At 48.3% G+C, this 21,189-nt stretch overlaps 7 protein-coding genes across 7 annotated transcripts; 3 read left to right on the forward strand and 4 right to left on the reverse strand.

Annotated features, from left to right (window-relative positions):
- Positions 1 to 691: 691 nt before the first annotated feature.
- On the reverse strand, positions 692 to 2,046 carry HD556DRAFT_825022 (velvet factor-domain-containing protein). Its single transcript, XM_041311740.1, has 5 exons — positions 1,811 to 2,046; positions 1,636 to 1,752; positions 1,214 to 1,583; positions 980 to 1,156; positions 692 to 926 (listed from the first exon to the last, which is right to left on the reverse strand). Exons 1-5 carry the CDS (start codon positions 1,939 to 1,941, stop codon positions 780 to 782), a joined length of 942 nt encoding a protein of 313 aa, XP_041156302.1. The 5' UTR covers positions 1,942 to 2,046; the 3' UTR covers positions 692 to 779.
- A 2,107-nt stretch (positions 2,047 to 4,153) lies between these two features.
- HD556DRAFT_825025 (glycosyltransferase family 48 protein) lies at positions 4,154 to 10,140 on the reverse strand. The gene is made up of 10 exons (XM_041311741.1): positions 9,809 to 10,140; positions 9,487 to 9,752; positions 8,822 to 9,436; positions 7,759 to 8,769; positions 7,392 to 7,706; positions 5,958 to 7,338; positions 5,728 to 5,907; positions 5,294 to 5,675; positions 4,775 to 5,240; positions 4,154 to 4,713 (listed from the first exon to the last, which is right to left on the reverse strand). The coding sequence occupies exons 1-10, from the start codon at positions 10,017 to 10,019 to the stop codon at positions 4,345 to 4,347; spliced, it is 5,196 nt and encodes a 1,731-aa protein (XP_041156303.1). The 5' UTR covers positions 10,020 to 10,140; the 3' UTR covers positions 4,154 to 4,344.
- A 380-nt stretch (positions 10,141 to 10,520) lies between these two features.
- On the reverse strand, positions 10,521 to 11,353 carry HD556DRAFT_1244241 (uncharacterized protein; the record flags this gene model as incomplete). Its single annotated transcript, XM_041298429.1, has 4 exons — positions 10,521 to 10,631; positions 10,691 to 10,816; positions 10,873 to 10,935; positions 10,988 to 11,353. 4 exons carry the CDS (start codon positions 11,351 to 11,353, stop codon positions 10,521 to 10,523), a joined length of 666 nt encoding a protein of 221 aa, XP_041156304.1.
- Positions 11,354 to 11,654: 301 nt separating this feature from the next.
- Positions 11,655 to 12,874, forward strand: HD556DRAFT_1244255 (nucleoside phosphorylase domain-containing protein; the record flags this gene model as incomplete). The annotated part of the gene is made up of 6 exons (XM_041298430.1): positions 11,655 to 11,850; positions 11,908 to 11,984; positions 12,043 to 12,127; positions 12,179 to 12,226; positions 12,274 to 12,674; positions 12,737 to 12,874. 6 exons carry the CDS (start codon positions 11,655 to 11,657, stop codon positions 12,872 to 12,874), a joined length of 945 nt encoding a protein of 314 aa, XP_041156305.1.
- A 60-nt stretch (positions 12,875 to 12,934) lies between these two features.
- On the forward strand, positions 12,935 to 15,307 carry HD556DRAFT_1495341 (isocitrate dehydrogenase; the record flags this gene model as incomplete). The annotated part of the gene is made up of 10 exons (XM_041308864.1): positions 12,935 to 13,508; positions 13,630 to 13,721; positions 13,781 to 13,846; positions 13,900 to 14,040; positions 14,095 to 14,203; positions 14,256 to 14,266; positions 14,316 to 14,459; positions 14,513 to 14,572; positions 14,627 to 15,211; positions 15,260 to 15,307. Exons 1-10 carry the CDS (start codon positions 13,409 to 13,411, stop codon positions 15,305 to 15,307), a joined length of 1,356 nt encoding a protein of 451 aa, XP_041156306.1. The 5' UTR covers positions 12,935 to 13,408.
- A 1,410-nt stretch (positions 15,308 to 16,717) lies between these two features.
- Positions 16,718 to 18,620, forward strand: HD556DRAFT_825505 (Clavaminate synthase-like protein). The gene is made up of 11 exons (XM_041311742.1): positions 16,718 to 16,761; positions 16,817 to 16,975; positions 17,034 to 17,176; positions 17,231 to 17,356; positions 17,422 to 17,464; positions 17,511 to 17,622; positions 17,680 to 17,759; positions 17,811 to 17,823; positions 17,875 to 17,936; positions 17,985 to 18,088; positions 18,144 to 18,620. The coding sequence occupies exons 2-11, from the start codon at positions 16,912 to 16,914 to the stop codon at positions 18,486 to 18,488; spliced, it is 1,092 nt and encodes a 363-aa protein (XP_041156307.1). The 5' UTR covers positions 16,718 to 16,761; positions 16,817 to 16,911; the 3' UTR covers positions 18,489 to 18,620.
- Position 18,621: 1 nt separating this feature from the next.
- On the reverse strand, positions 18,622 to 21,189 carry HD556DRAFT_825671 (uncharacterized protein). Its single transcript, XM_041311743.1, has 3 exons — positions 20,114 to 21,189; positions 19,210 to 20,060; positions 18,622 to 19,156 (listed from the first exon to the last, which is right to left on the reverse strand). The coding sequence occupies exons 1-3, from the start codon at positions 20,964 to 20,966 to the stop codon at positions 18,983 to 18,985; spliced, it is 1,878 nt and encodes a 625-aa protein (XP_041156308.1). The 5' UTR covers positions 20,967 to 21,189; the 3' UTR covers positions 18,622 to 18,982.

Genomic DNA, 21,189 nt, shown 5'->3' on the forward strand with positions numbered 1-21,189 from the left:
AGTACGCCTGAGGAACAGCCTGAAAAATTGGAAGTGAAAGTGAGGAAATATTTCTCGGTCGAAAATATTGATTTAAATATGGATTTACAGATCTCCCGACTGCAGTCGGTCGAGAAAGATGTTCCAGACAAAGTGGGAGACGAGCTACTTCCCAAAGCTCCATCCGATGGCGATGCAGGTGCCAACGCAGCCGAACCAACGCCAAGAGGAAAGGAACCCCTGCAGGAAGCGAAGACGGTGCCTGTCAGGGCCACCGAAAGGGGCACAGCTGGGCAATCTCAACTTGAAGTTTGCGAACAAGATTACGAAATCACCACTACATGCGAATGCGACTGTGATGATGGATGGGGGTACGACGAACAGGACGAGAAATGGATAAATCAGGAAATTGAAGCGAGAGCAGCTGAAGCTGGCATGTCGACTGATGATTGGATTGCTAAAGAATACGGTCACGATGATTGGTACCCCTATGAACTTGAAGAGGGAACGTTTGATGGCATGTCAAACGATGACGCTGATGCGAAGAGTGAGCTAATTTCTCCTTGTCGTCTGATTGGACTCACCAGTTCGCCTCCGCAGTGGCTCAGATCTTCCGTCGGTATAGACAGTAGACCTCACCAACAGAACCAACCAAGTCATGAGCAAAACAGTATATATATGTTACATCCGTGTGTGCATATATGCTACTGCAAGATATAATAAAATTTTCGCGGGAGAAAACCAAATGAAAATGCCAAGTCCGTTGAACGTAGTCGTCCTGATCCGTAATTACAGCAAACTCAATCACACTCGCTCTCGCTCCGCAGAATCCTTGTGGCTTTGCGTTTGCTTGCTCGAGTTGGGATGGCGCTACTTTCGGAAGCCTTTTTCTTGCGCTTGCGCTCCGTCTCGCGGGTATTGAGTCGTACACCATATCTGGAGAGTTGCTAGAAATCCGACAAACTCAATCAAAATTTGTTTTAAAAGGGTTCCAATTTACCTTGGACAACTCTGTCGAAGGTTGTAAACCAGGAAATTCCTTGGTTGAATATATGCGGAATGGACCGCCGTGGCACTCAGCCTGCACTGGTATATCTGCTAGACTTGCAGTGCGCGCAAAGAGATCGAAAATACGATAGCGGAGGAAGAAGTCGCCTTCAATTTTTACCGCAAGGTCCTGCATAGGTGCACGTGTCATGTGAGAGTAAGCCTTCGACCATGATGAAAGACGTACAGAAAATGGAAAGACAAGAGCCTTCTTGCCTTCATAGTCTATACAAGCTGGCTGCACGAAAGTGGCACCCGAGAGTGCAGCAGTGCATTTCAGGTTTTCGGAAATTTGGAATGAATCGGGATGGACATTAGGAGGGAGGGGAAGCTTAGCATCTGACACGAGAATCCTACTCGAACTGGTTGAGGGAGGAAATCGATCAGTGGACAAGATCGAAGGTAGTGGGTAGTTGTTGGAGGGGTGAATGGGTTGCACTACTGGCGAAAGTTGGCGCGGGAGACGGGGCAGGGAGCCTGACTCCGATGAGTCATCGGGTTGAGTGGGCACTGGAAACAAGTCGACGTTGCATAGTAATCCAAGACATTGTATGTTGCTATAATAGATATTGAAGCAGGATTGGGGAACCCTGGGTGGTAACAACTCACTCGTAGTCTTGAACTTCTCGTTCGGATTCATGTTCAGTACCCTCATTGTGTATGTGATACAGTCTGAGTTGAACCACTGGTGGTGGGTCGAGAGGGCGTCTGTCTACGCGAGCATACCTGCATGCATGATGATGGTCAGCCACATGGAAACGAGTGAAGAAGGCACCGATATCACTTTCGCCCAAGGTCTGCTTTTTGTATCTCGACGAGCTCAGCACGCACGCATCCTCCGCGGAATTGGCCAGCAGTGAAATGGATGGGTACGTTGATGTATGATAGAGTCGTTCGGGGTGCTGACTTGAGCATAGTGTGCAGGGAGCCTGACCCTGAGTCTGAGCCAATGAAAGGTAGGTGGATAAGAAGGGTTGTGCTTGAAACAGATGTAAACTTCGATAACACTGCACGGCGTTAGCGTGTACGATGTTCATCCAGTAAATGTCACTCCTGAAGTTCCCCTACAATTCCGACGATCTTGGGCGGACACTAAATGGAGACGCAATTCCCATTTGCGTGACGTTACCCCAACTTGGACCAGTACCTCCTACCCTGCTCGTGCACAGTGAAATGAACTGAATACAGAGGTATGGATGAATCGCATGATCCATCGACTACCCCGATTCTAACAAGTTGTAGGTAGTAGCTGCTCGTGGCGTCATTGTCAAACTCCTCTATTTTACCCGGCGCTTTGGCGCACTCCCATGGAACCAGCAACATGGCGGGGACCCACGTGCCAGCGTTGTCGAGCCCACAGATCTACAAATCGCGTAAATTACTTCCAGTGTATCAAACACTGCCGTTCTAACAGCTGATAGCCTCCGAGTCGGAAGTCGCCCCACCAATTCATTGTCATCGAATCAAACGGTGTCCTCTCATGCCGTCAACACACATTCTCCGTGGTAAGAAATCCTTGCCGACCTCATCAGTTGCGCTACTATATCGGACAATGGCCATTCTAAAACGCAGGAGTTACTCGAGTATGATCACAGGTGATTTTCAGAACTTCTGCATCAATGTTTTTTTATACATTCCTGCTTGTTTTCCGTTTGGAAAAACCCCATAGGAGATGATACATGCAATTACCTAAACGCATAGTACGACCTGCGGACGGACACACATTCTGATGTGTCGCCTACAGTTCTCTCTTGTCTACAAGGCATGCATCGCAGGATCGCAGATGCTGACTCCTCAGTTCTTCAATGTTCCCTTCGTTTTCCCTCACTCAGTTGCAAACAGTACGTTCATACTATTATATCGGTTACTTTTCACTGACCTCAGTTCCGCCTTTCAAAGTTTCACAAGTCTCCTTATCGACTATCATGGCGTCGACCATCCATGGTTTCCTGCCCCTGCTTCATCTCCGTATATCTCTAGGCAACAACTGAGCAGATCCATCAAATGCAGTTGCAGTACTCGAGCCGCATCCAGACATGATATCCTGTCACCCATACAAACCAAGCGGGACTGATCACACTTCTGACGGAAGCGATGGGGGGTTGGCAAACCCACACCTACAATCATCTTGAAATGTGACACCTGTTCATCTCGTTGGAACGCCAGTCAGCGATCTGCCATGGGGTCATTGGGATGGAGGCTTGGGAAACCAACACCTACAGACCTCACACGTGACACCACCGGCCGTTATCGGTGATAGTGCTCAGCAGGTGCATCTACTACTGTAATTTTAGTTCATGGCTAATCGCACGGATGTTGTAGCTGTCACTTTGGATCTGCTAATTGCGGGCTTCTTCAACAAAGTATACCAGATGCACGCGGATAGGCCACTCTAGGTGTATTATAAATGCGGATTCATTTTCACACATTATTAACATCCCGTTGGCATTTCACCTTCACAGCTCCTTACTCGACCAGGTTTTGTGTGGCTTAGTGTATGGCAACGACACAGTTGGGAAGAGTACTCTCGGTTGAATGACAGTGTAAAAGTCTGGAATTCGTGGATCCAAAAACACCAAATTTCTCATTTAACATGATACGTCCACTGTCAAGATCTGTGGAAATGGTATAGGAGCATGATGATATATATGAAGTATAGTCCTCGATCGAATGTCGCAGCCTGACACGTTTCCTACGGTCCCTAGACAACGTCCAATACGACTCGTCTCCATGAAACGATTCAAAATTGCCAGCATTGCAAAAAAGTATAAGATTTCCTTCGTCATAAGTATATGTAACGCAAATATGTGATTTATCAAAGTTCGTATCCGTAGTACATTACACCAATTGTGTCCATGCAGTACGAGGCGGGTTGACAACGTCATCAAAACTAGACATATTGGCAAACGTTCATGTGAATGTCCAGCGCGCGACAGGATCAGAAAAAGACTACAAGTAATGGTGGATAATCTAAAGAATGCGAGTTATAGATGATAGATGAATTCATTACAAATTATTGCATAGAGTGCAGTTGAAATGAATTCTGTTGCGAAAGGCGGCGGCTAGGGAGAGTATTAATAAACAAGAAACAGATAAGTAGCAATAACGACTCACGAAGGACAATGAGTGCTGTAAATATGATGATGACGATCACATAAACAGTGCCATATTTGATGATCTGGGGTCATGCATGAGCATCCTTTGCTCGTCTGCTAACACTTGAAAACACTCACTATCCAACGGCGTTGTTTTTTCTGTTTCAAAGAATAGAGGGGAGCGCGAATCTGCTTGGAGGGACGCAACCAGACTGTAGCGATATCAGTAATACACGAAGAATGTTGGGTTAGACAACTCACAAAGCAGCATCGCATGCAAACGATCCGCGTATGGGAAAAGAATGGGTGGGGTCAACATGAACAATAGGAAGTGACCGATGAGAAGGTCAGAGCTCCACAGCGATAGCTCGATGATCTTGACAATGAATTCACGGGCGGGTTGTGACATGACATGAGCGCCAAGACCACGTCCATACCAGCGTCCCGTCCACCACGCACGATTCGTCTCGTCGTGCTTGAACTCACGCGATAGGAACACAGCAATGAGAACCTTGTGAACTGCACGCTGAATAGCGATGACTGCGATAATGCCAAGGACTGCGTGGGATGCATTCCATGTCTCAAGGAACCACTTCAATGTCAAACCGGACTATGTCAGAACTGCCAGATAGTAGATATACTACAACGCTTACCAAAAACTCAAAAAAGCCCAACATACCAATGACACCAAGGACGTGAGCGGTAGATGCCATGATGGATCCAAATCTCGGGAACGTGGGGTCCATCATCGGACCAAGGAAGATGGAGATGATGAACTGCATAAGGAGGACTGCAGCATTCCATACGATCGGACCGAGGGCGATGATCGCGATTCGGATCAGAGGATTTGGTGGAATATTGCCAGTCGAATCGGGGAAGGACTTGACGAAGATATAGGCAATGGTAAATAGCACCGCCATCACAATAGGGAAGACGACCTCGGAAAAGATGACCGCTCTCCAACCGGCGCGTGGAACATCACCCGACATTTTATCTGAAGGGAGACCAAGCTTCTTCTTCTTGTATCCCGTAATCATAGTCCGCGACAGACGACAGTAACCGATCCAAGAGTTGTTATGCGAGCGCGAATTTCCCCGAGACATCCATCTCAAGAATTCCCTACAACGCATTCATCAGCAAAGCAGGCAAACAAAACAAAAGAATCAATTGACCGATAGTCAATCACAAAGTCCGCGAACGCGAACTGATGCGGGTTGAACAAGAAAGGAGCAACGCAAAGGGCAAGAATTGAGATCCAGAAGTAAATCAGATAAGGCGTCCAAAGTGCCATAGTGACATAGAGAAGACTGATCAAGGTCCTCATGCCGAGGTAAATGCTCGGTCCGGCGAAACGAGAGAATAGAATGCTGAACGAGATACGGGTAGTTGCAAATCCACGTCCTGTCGCGATATATCGGGCACCACCAAAGGTAAGGTTGCTGATGATGGAATGCGTGTAGATCTGAGTAGAGAATACCTCAAAGACAGGCGAGAGGGACATGAACTGCTTTCCAAGACGAATAATGGCACGACCAGTTCCACGTTCCACCAGTTCTGTAAAAGTGTCAAAACCGCACCCCACTGAAGATAAACGAATCATGCATACCCTGAATGAACAGCGGCAGGAAGGCAATCATGAACACCAAGAAGATACTGATGATGCAACGGTGAATCCAGTCGAATACGGGTGTCAAGTTGTAGCAGCCATCCATACCAGGCAGAATAGTGCCACTGGAAGAATACTGACACACCGAGATAGAAGAGTTCAACGTTCCCAAGAACACCACTATAACACAATCAATTATAACTCGCACTTAGTAGTAAGAGAAGACATACTTGTCACAATGAAGCACTGGACGGCCAAGATGACCAACATATTGTTGATGTGGAAACCAGGATGGCCGTAGTAAAAGGTGAGGAAACGGTCGATAGGCAGTTGCGTGCCCAGGTAATAGTACTCCCGACTGAGCATCTGCTCTCCCATGCCAGTACCGATCTTCGTCTGGAAGTTGAGGATGGTACCGAAGCCAAGGTCACGACCTTTACCACACTGATAGTACTCGGTGTGCTTGATACGACCACCGCGACCAAAAGCGTTCATGCCAGCATAGATATCCTCGTTAAGGTGCAAACCCTTCTGTGCCTTCGACACGCCACCACGAGTGTTCATGTAGAGCGCGTTCAGGAAATCAGGATGGCCATAGTGAAGCTTTCCACCTATCCATGCCCAAGCACGAGCAGACAGAGTACCGAACGTCTGCTCCTTGCCGGCGGCGAGATCACCAAGAATACCGATGTTCTCCGAGAAGATGTACTCGCGAGCGCCGACAATGGCTACAGGGCTTGTCTTGAACTCTTTGTGACCATATTGTGCGTACGGGCTCTGAGTTGACACCGAGTACTCCTCAAATTCGCCCAAGATGTTGCGGATCTTAAGACATTCTTCCAGATAGTTATCCTGGTTAGCATCAATGAGTTGCAGATATTCGCCACGATAGAAGACGATCGCATGATTCTGGTTGTCCGACTTGCCGTCACCCAGAATAGGATTACCGGGGAGTTCAATGCGGAAGTTGGGGCGACGACGGCCAGTCTCAGGAATGAATTCAGAGTGACCATCGATAAGCGCAGAAAACAACCGCGATTCGCCACCCTCCTTGCGTGGTGGCTCCTCATCCAGATACGCAATCTGAAGATCTGGGTATGCACGCAGCAAGAACTCAGCGTTCTCGTGCTCCTCCTTGTTGAATTTGGAATACCGCTGCATCGAGACGACGAACTTGAACTTGCGCCGGGCCATGCGTTCCAGCTCGCGTTCTAGTTTGTCCGTGTTGCCGCCAAACTGCTGCACGACCTCAGGGTTTTCCACGCGGTAGAGCAATTTGATCGCCTTCGCGTAGTTCATGAAACCGGAGACTGTGCGGTAAAGCGTCTGCGCACGCAGGGAAGCCCAAATACGGGTTCGCAGGGTAAATTCGGGGGCAGCGCTCTTGAAGCCAATGCAGTAGAACGGCAGATCATCCATCTTTGACTGGCCCTTCTCATCTGTGCCGAAAGGACTCGTGCCGTTGAACATGGCAGATTCCTCAGCCAAAATCTTGGTATCCTTGACGAAGTTGTCCCATTCAACGGGGTGGAGCTGCTTCAGGTATTCGAGCAGAGTGACACGGGTATTCTGATCTTCTTCGCGGATAATCTCCCTCAACGACAAGAGAATCTAAAAAAATGTTTGGTCGGGACAACTTCGGATAAGATAAACGAAGCACGGACCTTCTCACTGTAATGTGGCGTCAAGACCGTGAATGCGGGCATAGCATCTACAGGAAGCGGCTCCGGAACAGCAGTCGTGAGCGACTGCGCAAAGAAGGAGATGCGGCGCTCGGCCTCACTGCCCGGAGGGAAGAACTCGCCCTTGAAACCCTTATCGCTCTGAGAGATGAAGAACGGCGGCGCACGGAGACTGCGTTTACCATCGTGCCCCGAGTCAACCTGGTGGTACAACAGCTTCTGCACGTGCTCAATAGAAAGCAGGTGCTCGCGGTACATGGAAATGATAATTGCGTTCCAAATCTGCGAAACCAACACCTATATGAAAACATCGTTAAGGTGCATTCAGGTAACGATTGCGGAAACTGACCTTCGGTTTATACTTGACCTCCATATCCCTCGTCGCAAGTAGCTTCGCATAGATCCGTTTTGGTAGCCTAGTGTAGATATCCTTCCATGGCGTCCATATCGACAAGCCAAGTATGAATGACCGCGCGATACTGAACACCGTATTCCAAATGATGTACCAAAGGAACGTATCGAGGAAAAACAGCACTAAGTCCATCACGTACATGATGGCCAGCGTGTACGCAGCTTGGTTGGTGCATAGACTGGAGCCAAAGTACCTGTCAGTACAACCCTGAATCTTCATCCCTACCATCACTGCAATGGGATCACGGAAAGAAAGCGTGAGGAAGAAATAAGATTCTGTGGCTTTGCAACTGAAAACAAGAGCCCAGAGCGCGATTGAGCCCAAGCGCGCTTTCGCGTGCAACCCAGGATACGAAGCGGTGAACGTTTGACTGGCGAGGTATTTCCGCGACTTTCCAGCGACTCTGTCCCCAAACATGCGTCCAGACGGCATAGTCGCGAACAGGAGTGTAGCAACAACCGAGATGAAGAACTGGACGATACCGAGAATGAGGGCGAGTGAACTCGTGGTCCCACCAGAGCTATTTTCTGCAATGGCAATGTAGAAGGTTGGGCCGCATGTCAGCGCGAGGGTGATGAACAAAAATAGCAAGCGGCGGGAGAGGTGAGAAGTATTATTCCAGGTAGTGGGGATATACGAAAACTCAGCGAGCGTCGCTGCAATCATAATGATTGTCGCAACTGCACCTCCGAGTGCGGTGACAGACCATGCCAATGCCGGGGAGTTGTAGACTTTATTCAAAGGAAGTGAGATCTGGTATACTTTGGGGGAGTTGTATGCAGTATAGAACCAGTAGAGAGAGACGTGAATGACCCAAATGCGGTTGAAGTTGACCAGGAGATGTCCAAAAGAACGTTTTTCATAGTAGGTTTTGAAGAACGCACGATTCCAGTCAATGCTGTGGAACTTCATAAATCTGTGGGGAGGTGGAAGGTCCACAAGTCTCGTCTGAATTGCAAAATCGGTTGAGCATATAGTTGTGAGTAGTAAAGCAGCGTACCTTGTCGGTAAGTATGATCCGAGCAATACCTTCTGGATACCAGAAGAGCTGGTTGACATCATCATAACCAATGATATCTGCATGGTCTCGCTCCCGCCTCACAAATCGCCCGTCGACTACCTCATAACCTTGGTCCCGAATAAAGCGGTACAAGGGCTTTATGACAGATTTCAAATATAAACCTTCAGGCACAGGATCCACTCTGTTCTGGCATTCAGGCGAACGATAATAGTCGTCCGCGCACTTGAAGATGAAGCACAGACACTCGGGAACAAAGCGCACTTGGGCAGCCTCACCCCAACAAAGAAGGTATAGCGCGATCTGGCGGAGGCGATCATATTGGCTCATGTTGTTCATGGCCTGGCGCCAACGCTCCATAGCGGTTGCGAGCGATTTCTCATTGGACGAGCGAGCGCCGGCCCTGCGGTTAAGGCGCTGAAGACCAGGATTTTGAACGTGGCCCACGGCGTCATCGAGGTCGAGCTGAGCTGCAAAATACCATTTACGGTAATTCGCATGCTCACCACCGATGTAATCCGCATGCAGTGTGAGGAGTGCCTGATTGGGCGACATACGGGATGCTCGACTGTCCAGCAGTTGCATCAAAAAGTCAAACTAGATTGGTTGTCAACATCCACAACAATTTTAAATAAAATAAAGGTTACCATGTTCCGCATGGAATCTCGTTGGAACCCGAATTTCTGGGTCAAGTCCAGGAAAATGTCTTCTATTTCCTCCTTGGAGAGTGGGATCTGACGCTCGGCTGACCAGGCGGGATATGCATCACGGGCGCCTTGTGGTCCTGCGTATTCGGCCCATGTTGTAGCGTTTGAATCCGACACGCCCATTCTTGAAGGTCCTAGGGATTCTGAGGATGCTGGGGGATACCGCTGGCCATAGATGTCGACATCCGAGTCTGTGTCAGGTTGTGCTTGAAAATCACACAAGTGTGAGTATGAAAATAGCACAGCAGGGTGCTCCACAAACCGTATGGGTCGTAGTTACCGTTGTGATCATAGTATCGCTCTGTGTCGTTGAGTCCATTGTTGCTGCTGTCTGAAGCATAAGTGTCTCTACGACCGTAAGGGTCGACATTGTCAGAGTCGTTGTCGCTGTAAACGTATCTGCGAGGACCGCCCGCTGAAGAAGTGAAAGGATCTGCGTGATCTGCTGTCGGCGAGGCAGACTGAGGATACATCTTGACCTCTGTGTCCTGTGTTAACAGGCCAACAGGACTGAGAGTGCCGTGGTCAGGACAGAGAAAAGGAGCGGTGCGTAAAGAAGACTGAGCAAAGGTGTAACGTTTTGGTACAAAGTTGCACCATCCTGTGAACGACACCTTTCCCACGACCCATAACTCCACGATCCAAACCGAGTCACTGGCTCGGTTCATCATTTAATTTTTCAGTCATCCTCCATTAAGTAAGTACTATACTAGCTATAGTAGTAGTTATTCGTGCTCTGTTAAAGTCGACTTGGATTCCTATGCGTGCTCAGCGTCTCGAAGTCGACTTGGACTCGATGCGCACGAGGAATGGGCATGCAAACCGCCAGTATCGCATACACGTGCCCTTTGTAAATTTCAAAAAATAGCCCCTCCCATAGCCTAGGCCTACTTTGCGCTGGGAAGCGAAGTTATCGTTCTCATGGCTACGCCAGCCGCGCATTGAATTACAACCTAAATCTTGTACCATGGGGGCTATCTTTTTTTTGACAACCAATGTCGGAAGATGGCATATGATAAGATGCCTACAACGAGAATGAAGAATGACATGAATCTCGCACTAATTATGCCTGTTTCATGTTCGACCTGGTAATAGTTCCGTTTGAAATGATGCAAACTTTGCAACGGCAATTAACGAAGCTTACCACTGAAGTAAACGGGGAGAGGATCGGTATCGTAAAGTGCGAGGCACCTTTCGATTTCGGGGAATCGCGCAGCAGTATATAAAGTAACGCAAGGAAGAGAAGTACAAAACATGCTAAAAGGGCTACCTGAATGAATAAAGTGAGCTTGCGAATGAGAACACAAGCAAGTTAATGTAACGCACGACGAACTTTTCGAGCCTGCTCTGCCGTTCTTCGCTCGCCCGCATGAGAGCCGCAAGCTGGTTCTATGTCGCGATTAATCACCGAGAACATTTTTTAGACAATGGAAATACTCACCGTCTGCTTCTCTTCTTTCCCTAGCCTCACGTCTGTCATTTCCTTCTGATACTGAACACGTGTTGTCAGCACCGTTTCAGCCACCAGTGCACGCGCAGCCCAGTACTGCTCGACGGATGTGCGAGGCTTGGCAGCAGCAGGTGCAGAGTACCATGTCGTCTTAGGATATTCCAGCGTATTCTTAGCGGTAGAGATTCTTTCCACAGCAAGTGAGGCACTCGCGATCTGCATCGTTCTCGATACTGGAGGTTTGCTTTGAACAGATTCAGAGACCAAATGTTGGTTATTATTATTAATGTCAGATCGAGTACTTGACGGTGGGCTGTATATCGTGGCGGGTGGCTTGGGCTTTCTGAGCTTGTTCATGGTTGGGCGTAGAGCATGAAGTGCGTAGCAGACCAAATTGAAACCATGCTTCTTTGGAGCATGCTTGGCATCCCAGGCTTGTTGACATGCCATCACTGTAACGATTATCTGTATTGTTGTTCGGCTGCAGCCAATGATCGGCAAGCTTGGCCAGTCCGATGAGTGAGTTCGTCTTTATCTCAATGTAATAGCAATAATGGCTGCATGAAGCTCCGGACGCTTATCATGGCAGGAGATCAAATCATGATACGAGTCACGTTCTATAAAACAGTTTCCGACCTCCGTTCTTTCTGACCCTGACATGTCTTCATCAGCCACCCCAGTACTTCCATTCGCGCAAACTCTCGAAACCATCTCGCGTTTGGTTACCGATCCTCGCTTGTTGAAGCCACGCATCGGAATCGTGTGTGGATCTGGTCTCAGCACCCTTGTCTCGAGCTTGAAGGATGTGGTACAACTTCCGTACTCACAACTCCAGGGTTTCGGAGAGAGCACAGGTATGTGCCGATAAGGACGGTCAGGTATCACTGATCTCAGAAAGACCATCTACTAAGTTGTTGGCCAAAAAAGTATGCTCGCATTCGGACTGATGGGCAAGGATAATGTACCTGTTGTCGCCATGCTCGGGCGAGTGAGTGAAGTGGAACACCACTTTGCCAGCGATTTTACTGAAACAGAAACGATAACAGTTTCATCCGTATGAGGGCCACAAGCCAATAGTCGTGACATATGGTATCAGAATCATGAAGAGATTAGGCGTCAAAGATGTCATCAGTAAGCACACTTTTGACTCACAGGACAACTTATATGTCTGATCCAATACAGTAACAAACGCTGCTGGGTCATTGACACCAGAGATACCCGTTGGAACAAGTACGATCTTTCATCCATATCAAGCCCGATGCTGAACAATGTCGCAGTCGTCGTGATCCGTGATCACTTCGCCCTCCCAAACCTAACTGGGATGAACCCCTCGTTCGGACCCCTCATATCCCCGGAATATGCCCGTTTTATTCCTCTGGGTGACGCATACTCCCCTCGTCTACGACGCCTTGCCTTCCTTGCCTCCCACTATCTTAATTTTGACTCCTCTGCATTAGCTGAAGGGACGTATGCCTGGGTGGCAGGTCCCGCATATGAAACCCCCGCTGAGGGCCGTTTCTTGCGCAATGCAGGTGCGCACGTAGTTGGTATGAGCACCATACCCGAAGTAGTGGCTGCGCGAGAAGAGAAGCTCGAGGTCATGGTGCTGAGCCTCGCTACTAACATGGTGGTCATACCTGATACCTACAGGAGTATCAAGGCAGAGGTTGAAGCTGAGGTACGTAACCATGTAGAATAAACACTGCGAGACTAATCGCTCCGTTGATGGTATCTCTGTAGCTTTCTGGTCAGCGCATCGAGCTTCCTCCTGTGGGGATTGCATCGCACGAAGAAGTCCTGGAGATCGGGAGACAAAAGGCAGAGGTGATGAGGAGTCTCGTCGAGCGCATTGTGGAGCTTATCCCGGAAAACTCGTGAATGGAGTCGGATACACATTTGATTTTGAATGGATTTATGATATGATGTGCTTGGGAAGATTTCCTAAGATATCGCACCACTTCTGTTGCAAGCGATTAAGCTTAAGTCCTACGGCAGGTTCAGTATATAATTAAGTACCTAACACGGTCTTCGGCCGTCCTTAAGTATACCATACCTGCAAATTCCTCTACTGCGTCGTCCAAGAGCAGCTGATTATCATTTGGCAGCACTCGGAGCATGCGCTGGCACATGCTCCTAAATCTGCCGTGACGGGGCGCCGTCATTCCATATGCCATACCCACTGGCAGCCGGGCCAGCTCAAGCAAGAGCATTTGCTTGAACTTCTACTCTAAGTCAAGGTAAGGTTTCCCCAGCAGCCGCTGGCTCGTTGTTAGTGTGCTCACGACCTCCCACGCGCACGCCGTGTGCTTCATTTGTACCTTCCAAGCCCACGCTTACAAAAGGCGATCAATAATTAACATCTGTCTTGATTCTGCCACATACCAGCGTTTTTCTTCGTTTTGCTAACTAACCATGCCAGTGCAAGGAGCTACGCTCTTGACTGCTATTAGACGCTCGCTGGGTCCGCAGAGCAGACCGCTGGCACGAGGCTTTGCGAATTCGATGAGCTTACGTGAGTAATTTGCATGCATCTGGTATAGGGTGGCTTCAGCCTCGAGCTATGCCTTTGCAGTAGACGTGCTGTTTCTGCAACGCCCTTCTATCGAAACCATGCGCTGATCCGGTTCTAACAGAATATGGGAAGAAGATTGTGGTAGCGAAACCCGTCGTGGAGCTTGATGGAGATGAAATGACGAGGATTATTTGGAAAAAGATCCGGGAAGAGGTGCGCGTTGTTTGAAATCTTCCGTTACACTTTAACTCAAATGTGATTGTTACTTCAAGCTAATCCTTCCTTATTTGCAACTGGACATCAAGTACTACGACCTTGGCCTCGAGTACCGTGACCAGGTACGCTCCCATTCCATCAATTCACTTTAATTTGCATATTCATGTGGTGAAAGACCAACGACAATGTAACCGTGGAAGCCGCCAATGCCATTCTCGAGCACAAGGTCGGCATCAAGTGTGCAACAATCACGCCTGACGAGGCTCGTGTGGAGGAGTTCAAGCTCAAGGAGATGTGGAGGAGCCCGAACGGCACGGTGAGTGTTGTATCTGACGAGCAATCATCGCCAACTTCTCAACAGACGGCATAGATCCGTAACATCCTTGGCGGAACTGTGTTCCGTGAGCCCATTATATTGGATCGTATCCCCAAGCCAATTCCAGGATGGGTGAAGCCAATCGTGATTGGCCGTCATGCATGTTCGTTATTCCGTTCATTATCTCGTGATTGCTAAGCCTGACAATGATGTAGTCGGTGACCAGGTATGAGATTCTCGAACGTAAAATGGTGTACGTGTTCATGTGGGTTTAGTACCGTTCCACGGACTTCGTCGCACCGGGACCGGGGAAACTCCAGCTTGTATACACCCCTGCTGATGGAGGCGCCAAGACTGTCATGGACGTATATGACTTCAAGGGAAAGGGTGTCGCCATGAGCATGTACAACACTGATGAAGTAAATCCAGCAGTTCTTGCCCTGATGCGACCATTGACTATACCCGTTCTTAGTCAATAATCGGGTTTGCACATTCATCATTTAAGATGGCTCTCCTCAAGAAGATGCCCTTGGTGTGTCCGAATTTACCCGACCCGCACACACCATATTAACATTACTGTGTTTAGTTCATGTCAACAAAAAACACCATCTTGAAGAAGTATGATGGCCGCTTCAAGGACATCTTCCAAGAGATTTATGAATCGCAGTACAAGGACGCTTTTGAGAAGGTCGGTATATACTACGAGCACCGCCTTATCGACGATATGGTTGCACAAGCGATTAAGTCCTCCGGTGGTTTCGTATGGGCATGCAAGAACTACGATGGTGACGTACAGAGTGACATCCTCGCTCAGGGCTTCGGTTCCTTGGGCATGATGACCTCAGAGTTGATCACCCCTGATGGCCAGGTTGTTGAGAGTGAGGCTGCCCACGGTACCGTCACCCGACACTACCGCGAGTTCCAGAAGGGCAACGAGACGTCGACCAATCCAGTGGCATCGATCTTTGCATGGACCCGTGGACTTCTCCACCGTGCTAAGCTGGATGACAATGAAGAGCTCAGGAAGTTTTGCTTGGATCTTGAGGCTGCATGTGTGGAAACGATTGACAAGGATGGAATCATGACCAAGGATCTCGCTCTTGCTATCCACGGCAAGAACATGAAGAGAGAACATTGGGTCGTCACTGACAAGTACATGGATGCGGTGAATGTAAGTGGTGGTTATGAATACATGTACTGGAGCTGATTTTTCGTTCAGGCTAAGCTCCAGAAGAGGCTCGCTGAAGGAACCATTGCTAAACCTTGAGCGTGTGTCGCGTACGGCGATGTATCTTTCTTATGTAAATAGAGGTAATACATGTTTAAAGAACAAATATTCTACTTTTCTATGGAACGTGCGGCGCGCGAGCGATAACGATAACGATAGCGACTGGCTTGAATAAGCGAAGTCCAAGCTAGAAGGTCCAGCAGAGCGTCGCGAGGCAGACCGCGTTCTTAGCACCCGTCTCCTAGGACAAGTCTGCGAAAGTTCTCGTCAGGGGGCTACCGCGCTACCCCAACCGCGCCGACTTTCTCGTTCTGTTTAGGATATACTACTGAGCCTATATACCTAGTGGGAGTACAGGTTCTGTTGCACGACTGCAACCGTATTCGATGACCGGCTGGCAGGGTAGTTTACGGTTGGGGGAGGGCTAGTGGAGGTAGGAAGCTTCAGACCCCCCCAACCTTTAGCACATCCAGAACCTCTAAAGCCACTCTCCTTTTCGGCCGTTTCCGAACCGAAAAGGGATAAGACCGCATTATGTAATAGATGAGAGGACACGGGCCGAGGTTGCGCCTTGACACTTGTTCACGCACTGCGGCACAGTCATCAGCGCATCAGCGCTCGGCAGTGCTACTTTGCTACATCCTGTTCTAGACTCAGCCTACTTATTGCCGCTGCCTCGCAGACCCGATCAAAGGAGGTCATGGTTGTGGGTGTAATTTGTAACACTCTGCTACCGTTGGTCTCTGTTGGTACGTCCCATCGCGCTGGCCCACGCGCAATTTTTTTTGATTCCGATTTCCTCCCAGGAAAGAGTTCCTATGGTATCATATCCATCAAGTGATACGTACGATTTCACTGGTAGTTGATCGAGATTCGACGTGGCTACGCGTGACTGGGCATGATCTAGCTCTTCTATCTACCTGAACGATAATATTACATATAGGCTGAATCAAGATGGACGCTATACGTAGCATCGTTACTCACCAACTCCGAGTCGGCAGAAGGATACAGAGGGAGAACCCTGGTGAGAAATTTAAATATTTATTATGCAGAGCATTGCTGCATGTCCTTGATTTTCGTCACGATGCGAAGGCCGCACAATCAATGTATCGCACCCTAAAGGACTCAGATCAGGTTTTGATGGCCTTGCATCGATAATCATGTTGAAGACCGGATCTAGGCTATTCCAAATAGTATTAGGTTGTCTTCCGACTCGGAAGAAGGGTTATACAGTTCACGGCTTCCAGCATCTCACGAATTTCAAGTTCTTCATGACCTTGGACGTCCTGCGTCTTGGACCTTGGCCCTAGCACTCCCGTCCTATGTAGAGGTCCAAATCATATTTTAAGGCAGGTTTTCAGAACGCCTACCTGTAGCTACCTGTCAAGGCTCCTTGGAATATTTCAAGTGGTATGTCACTGATGCACTGGCAATGGAGCCAACTTTTGGGGACCCCCTGTCTATTGTCACCGTGCGGCGACTACTTTTTTTTTGTGAGTAGCCTAGTGCGTGACCATGCCATCATATCACCATCTTTTTATAAATCAGGCTAACTTGAACAAGGCTCCAAGGCCTAATTATATAAGGACAGGTCCCATGGTTAATCTTGTTAGATCTGTCACCTCTTAGCGTTCTTGATTGCAATGTCCAGCATTACCTTGCCCTACGTGCCGCACTACATTGCCGCACCTCCTACGAAGGAAAATTGTCTGTGCAAGGTCTTGTGTTTAATGCAGAACACTGACTTGGATGTGCGCATCGACAGTGGAGTATGCCGACCTTGCGACCATCGACATTTCGAAAGCCAGCTCCGAAGAGGGTTTCGCCGCGCTCGCAATTGAATTAAGGGAGGCTCTCCTGAACTTCGGGTTCTTCTATGTCGTGAACCATGGATATTCACAAACTCAAGCAAGACAATTTTCTCACGTCACATAGAATATTGTTGATCACATCTCGTCTCAGACAGCTCGCATGTTTGACATTGCAGACGTGCCCTTCTCGGCTGTCACTGATGGCGAGAAGCAACTTTATGCTTCGACAAGAAAGCAAAATGGAATGCTCCAAGGATATACATCAGTGCAGTATGCGGTAAGTAGCAGTTGTGCATTGCACAACAGAGGAATATTTTATTTTCTTAAATTAATTGACAATAGGATGTCGATGGTCGAGTACGCGACCAGCTTGAACAATACTGCAGTCAGCGCGCATTGATTTTTTATAGACTCACCTCACATTATTCTAGTCAATCGCGATGTGACCAAGCGAAAGCACCCAGAAGCCCTCGTCCCTCTCCTCCCTGAGATACAGGAGTTTAGCAAACACAACTATTTCAACGTGTTGAATCCTATCCTGAGGTAAACACATATACTGGTGTGCTCAGGAAGACTCGCTGATAAAATATTTTTTCTCAGGCTTATTGCCCGCAGCCTTGAGCTACCAGAAGATACACTGTTGAACAAACATGTCTTTGACGCCGTCGGCGAGACAGCTGGTGAATATATACATTTCAAACATTTTGTGCCATTGTTGACTTATCGATCAGTTAGGTTCATCAAGTAGCAAGTACTTCCTTGTATATCTACGCTTCGCAGGCTTATGTGGCGTAGCTACACACGAACAGAGGAAGAAGAAGCCAAAACAAAGAACGTTTGGCTGAAGGGTCACACGGGTCAGTAATTTGATCGCGAAGAGACTGTGCTCACAGTGTTACCACAAGATTTCGGAAGCATTACGATTTTATGGAGTCAGCCTGTCGCCGCACTGCAAATTCAGACCCGTGAAGGCAAATGGCGTTGGATCCGTCACATGGAAAATGCACTCGTGAGTAATCGCATCCTATGTCCCAATCCATGACATGACGAGCAGTCTATACTAGGTGGTTAACGTAGGCGATGCAATGGATTTCCTTACTGGCGGGTACTACAAAGGTACGATCCATCGCGTTGTCCAGCCTGTGGTGGACCAGCGGGACTACACTCGTCTCGGGGTATTCTACTTTGCCATGCCTAACGACGATATTAAATTGGTGCCGATGGTTGAAAGCCCGGTCTTGCAGAGAGTGGGAATTCAGAGACGTTGCGAAGATAGTGAGGCACCGATGATGGAAGATTGGAGGAAAGCGAGGACGATGGCTTATGGCCAGTCGAAACTGAAGAATGGAAAAGAGGATGGCGTAGAAGAAGAGGTCATCCACGGGGTGATCATTAAGCATTACAACTAAAGCTACAGTTTGTATGATGATATGTTCTGTCTCATCCTGGGCGATGAAGGTCACCCCAAAATATGGATGTACAGGTTAACAAATGCAAGACAGGTCTAGTGCAGGAGACCATTAACGCGAGAATCCCATCCAAACCACTACGAAAAAGTGGGTCCATGCCAATAGTATACGTCTACCGACAACACATTATGGTACAAGCAGTGGAAGTCCTAGAGCACTGCAATCTTATATAGCAGAACATATGAACTATCAATCACTAGACTGTTCTGTGTACCTTCAAGCACAAATATATAGGTGGCACCATCCCTAGAGGTCAATATGTGCCCTGTGGTATCACTAGGCTATAAAAAATAAATTCAGTGTAACGTAGTGAACTAAAAGCTATGTCAACAATGAATATTGAAATGGGCTTAGCGGTCGTGGATAGATTCGATGGATGATGATACAGGCAAATAAATTATATGTAGGCCTTCAGAGAAAAGATCAAACGAGCGTCATACCAGCAGATCTTTCATTCCAATGCGTACGCTCCCTCGGAAGGGCAGACCCAAAAGGTCCATTCCTGTGGCTGCGTCCTTGTGATCACGGAACGGTAATCCGAGGATGTGCACCCCAACATCAGTAGTTCCCTGCAAGCCAGCTAGTGCACCATGGGTACCAAATACAACCTGCATCCAATCCTGCATGAACAAGGTTGCGCAAAAAAGAGTACTACACATACCTTGCTAATGAAATTACTGAATTGTTTCTGCCTACCAGGAAGCACCTCTAACGGGACATCGACCATATCTGCGGTGACTGCGAATATGGAGCCTTCTCCTTCGGCGTCGACTTGAACGCTCGTCGCTTCCAACCAATCTTCAGGTCGAATATGGCCAAATGCGCGTTCTGGAAGTGGATCCGGTAATTCTTCTTCGTCTTTCTGTTGGGGTAAGAGAAGTGTAGGCAATTCATGTGCTTCCCCGTCGAAGACCAGAACATCAGGAAATACGCGGGTAACATCTAGTGTAAGGTCCATTCCTTTAGGAAGTACTATGCGAGCGAACACCGAACCACTCGCAAGAAAACCGGTGCTAGCAGAGTTGGGTTTGATCTTCATATCGTGAATTGTCACATTGCGCAGTATTTGTGGTTTGGAACTGGGGGCCGGAAAGTCCATGTCCAGCGCAAAAGATGGGAATAGTGGACATGCGACAGATACAGGGTTGGGTTCGAGGGAGAGGAATCTACTAATGAAAGCAGAAATGGGTGCGGAATGGTGAGGGGGGAGGGGTAGAACGCTTCCAGATATAGTAAGCGTGATGTTGGGGTGGGTTAGCATGAACGGATCGGTGTGGACCGATACCATCGGTACCAATGAATGATTTTCGCTGGGGAGGGAAATTATGAACGGAAGTGAGGGTGCAGTTAGGTTTATTATAGGTGGCACGGGATTGACGACAGTTGCAAGGGCATGTACAGTTACGTCTTTAGCTTCAGACTCCACGCCGAAAGACTGCAACGTGATAAGCTGCGAAATGGATGGTAGGGGTACATCTTTGCCCGGGGTAGGCAAGCCAGGGATTGGTGGAACTGCCAGTATTGCTGTAGCACTCTAAACAAGTTAACGGATAATAAAGACTCACGTTTCATGGATAACTGAGTTTGTATACTTGATCTCTGGAGCTTTAGCATTTGCCTCCAACCGCCTTTGTCCATCGAGCCCCCAGAGATGATCGCGCTAGGAATAGAGGCATGTACAGACGCAGCACCCAAATGCCAGGAGTCGTGCACGAAGTGGTTTATATCGGACGCGTTCTGCGTGGGGACGACAAAAAGAGTTAAAGACAACGGGGATAACCACGAATCGTCATATGGGGGGTTGGCGGTGAGAGGAAGTTCAAATGGTGGGGAATCGAGCGTGGCTAAAAGTGCTTGTCGCTGAGAAAAGATTTGAGTGGTGGACATATTCACTGTGACTCTATCTAGAATCTTGACGCCCCATCGACCAAACGACTTCCACATGTCGTAGAATGTTCCCTCGTCACCATCGGTATCGACTCCCATGATTGATCCCGCATTAATCCCAGCTCTTGCTCGTACTTGTATCCATGTCCCGCCCTCTGCTGTAACATCGAGTACGCTCACCCGATACGGCCCTTGTATCACCAGCGCATTCTCTAAGATGTCTTCTGGGGACACGTCCGATAACCTGGCGGCATAAGAGTATGCCAACAGAGCAAGCAGCAAAAATATTAAGATGCAGGAAGACAGAGATACCAGGAAAACAAATGTAAGCTTGGACAAAAGCCTTCGCCGAGCGTCCGAGCTACTTTCGAGGTCGACGTCTTCATCCTGTACAACACGTGGTTGACTGGGACTCGGAGCAACATCACTGTGATGTAGTAGTAGAGGTGTTCGCTCTGAAGGTTCAGGATGCTTGGCCTTTCCTTTTCCTTTGATACATGAGGAAGAATTGTCGTTTTCCGTAAGCGTCATGAATTCAGTAGTCGTCGGGGAGTAGAGTAGAGCTTGATCAGCTCAGCCTGCCAGTACTAGTGCTCTGGGCCTATAGCTACGCAAGTCCAAAAAGGGCCCAGTCTATTATTACAAGTTTACAACTAGCGCTTATATAAAACGATTACAAAAGAAGCTTTACTTAGACTATGCTGCCCAGGTGAATAACAAGGTCGTGCATGACCCATACACGATGTCCGACTGT

The sequence above is a fragment of the Suillus plorans genome (assembly GCF_016647745.1).
Source record: "Suillus plorans strain S12 chromosome Unknown HD556scaffold_61, whole genome shotgun sequence".
Classification (NCBI taxonomy): Eukaryota; Fungi; Basidiomycota; class Agaricomycetes; order Boletales; family Suillaceae; genus Suillus; species Suillus plorans.

Coding starts and splice junctions, on each gene's coding strand:
- HD556DRAFT_825505 (XM_041311742.1), top strand. CDS start 16,912: ATGTCCAGCATTACCTTGCCCTACGTGCCGCACTACATTGCCGCACCT. Junction 17,177..17,230: donor ATGGATATTCACAAACTCAA/GCAAGACAATTT, acceptor ATCTCGTCTCAG/ACAGCTCGCATGTTTGACAT. Junction 17,623..17,679: donor GTGTTGAATCCTATCCTGAG/GTAAACACATAT, acceptor ATTTTTTCTCAG/GCTTATTGCCCGCAGCCTTG.
- HD556DRAFT_825022 (XM_041311740.1), bottom strand. CDS start 1,941: ATGCTCAAGTCAGCACCCCGAACGACTCTATCATACATCAACGTACCC. Junction 1,753..1,810: donor AAAGCAGACCTTGGGCGAAA/GTGATATCGGTG, acceptor TCATGCATGCAG/GTATGCTCGCGTAGACAGAC. Junction 927..979: donor CTTCGACAGAGTTGTCCAAG/GTAAATTGGAAC, acceptor TCGGATTTCTAG/CAACTCTCCAGATATGGTGT.
- HD556DRAFT_825671 (XM_041311743.1), bottom strand. CDS start 20,966: ATGACGCTTACGGAAAACGACAATTCTTCCTCATGTATCAAAGGAAAA. Junction 20,061..20,113: donor AACTCAGTTATCCATGAAAC/GTGAGTCTTTAT, acceptor CAATACTGGCAG/TTCCACCAATCCCTGGCTTG. Junction 19,157..19,209: donor TCAGTAATTTCATTAGCAAG/GTATGTGTAGTA, acceptor GATTGGATGCAG/GTTGTATTTGGTACCCATGG.
- HD556DRAFT_825025 (XM_041311741.1), bottom strand. CDS start 10,019: ATGTATCCTCAGTCTGCCTCGCCGACAGCAGATCACGCAGATCCTTTC. Junction 9,437..9,486: donor GAGATTCCATGCGGAACATG/GTAACCTTTATT, acceptor CAACCAATCTAG/TTTGACTTTTTGATGCAACT. Junction 5,241..5,293: donor GACTTTGTGATTGACTATCG/GTCAATTGATTC, acceptor AATGCGTTGTAG/GGAATTCTTGAGATGGATGT.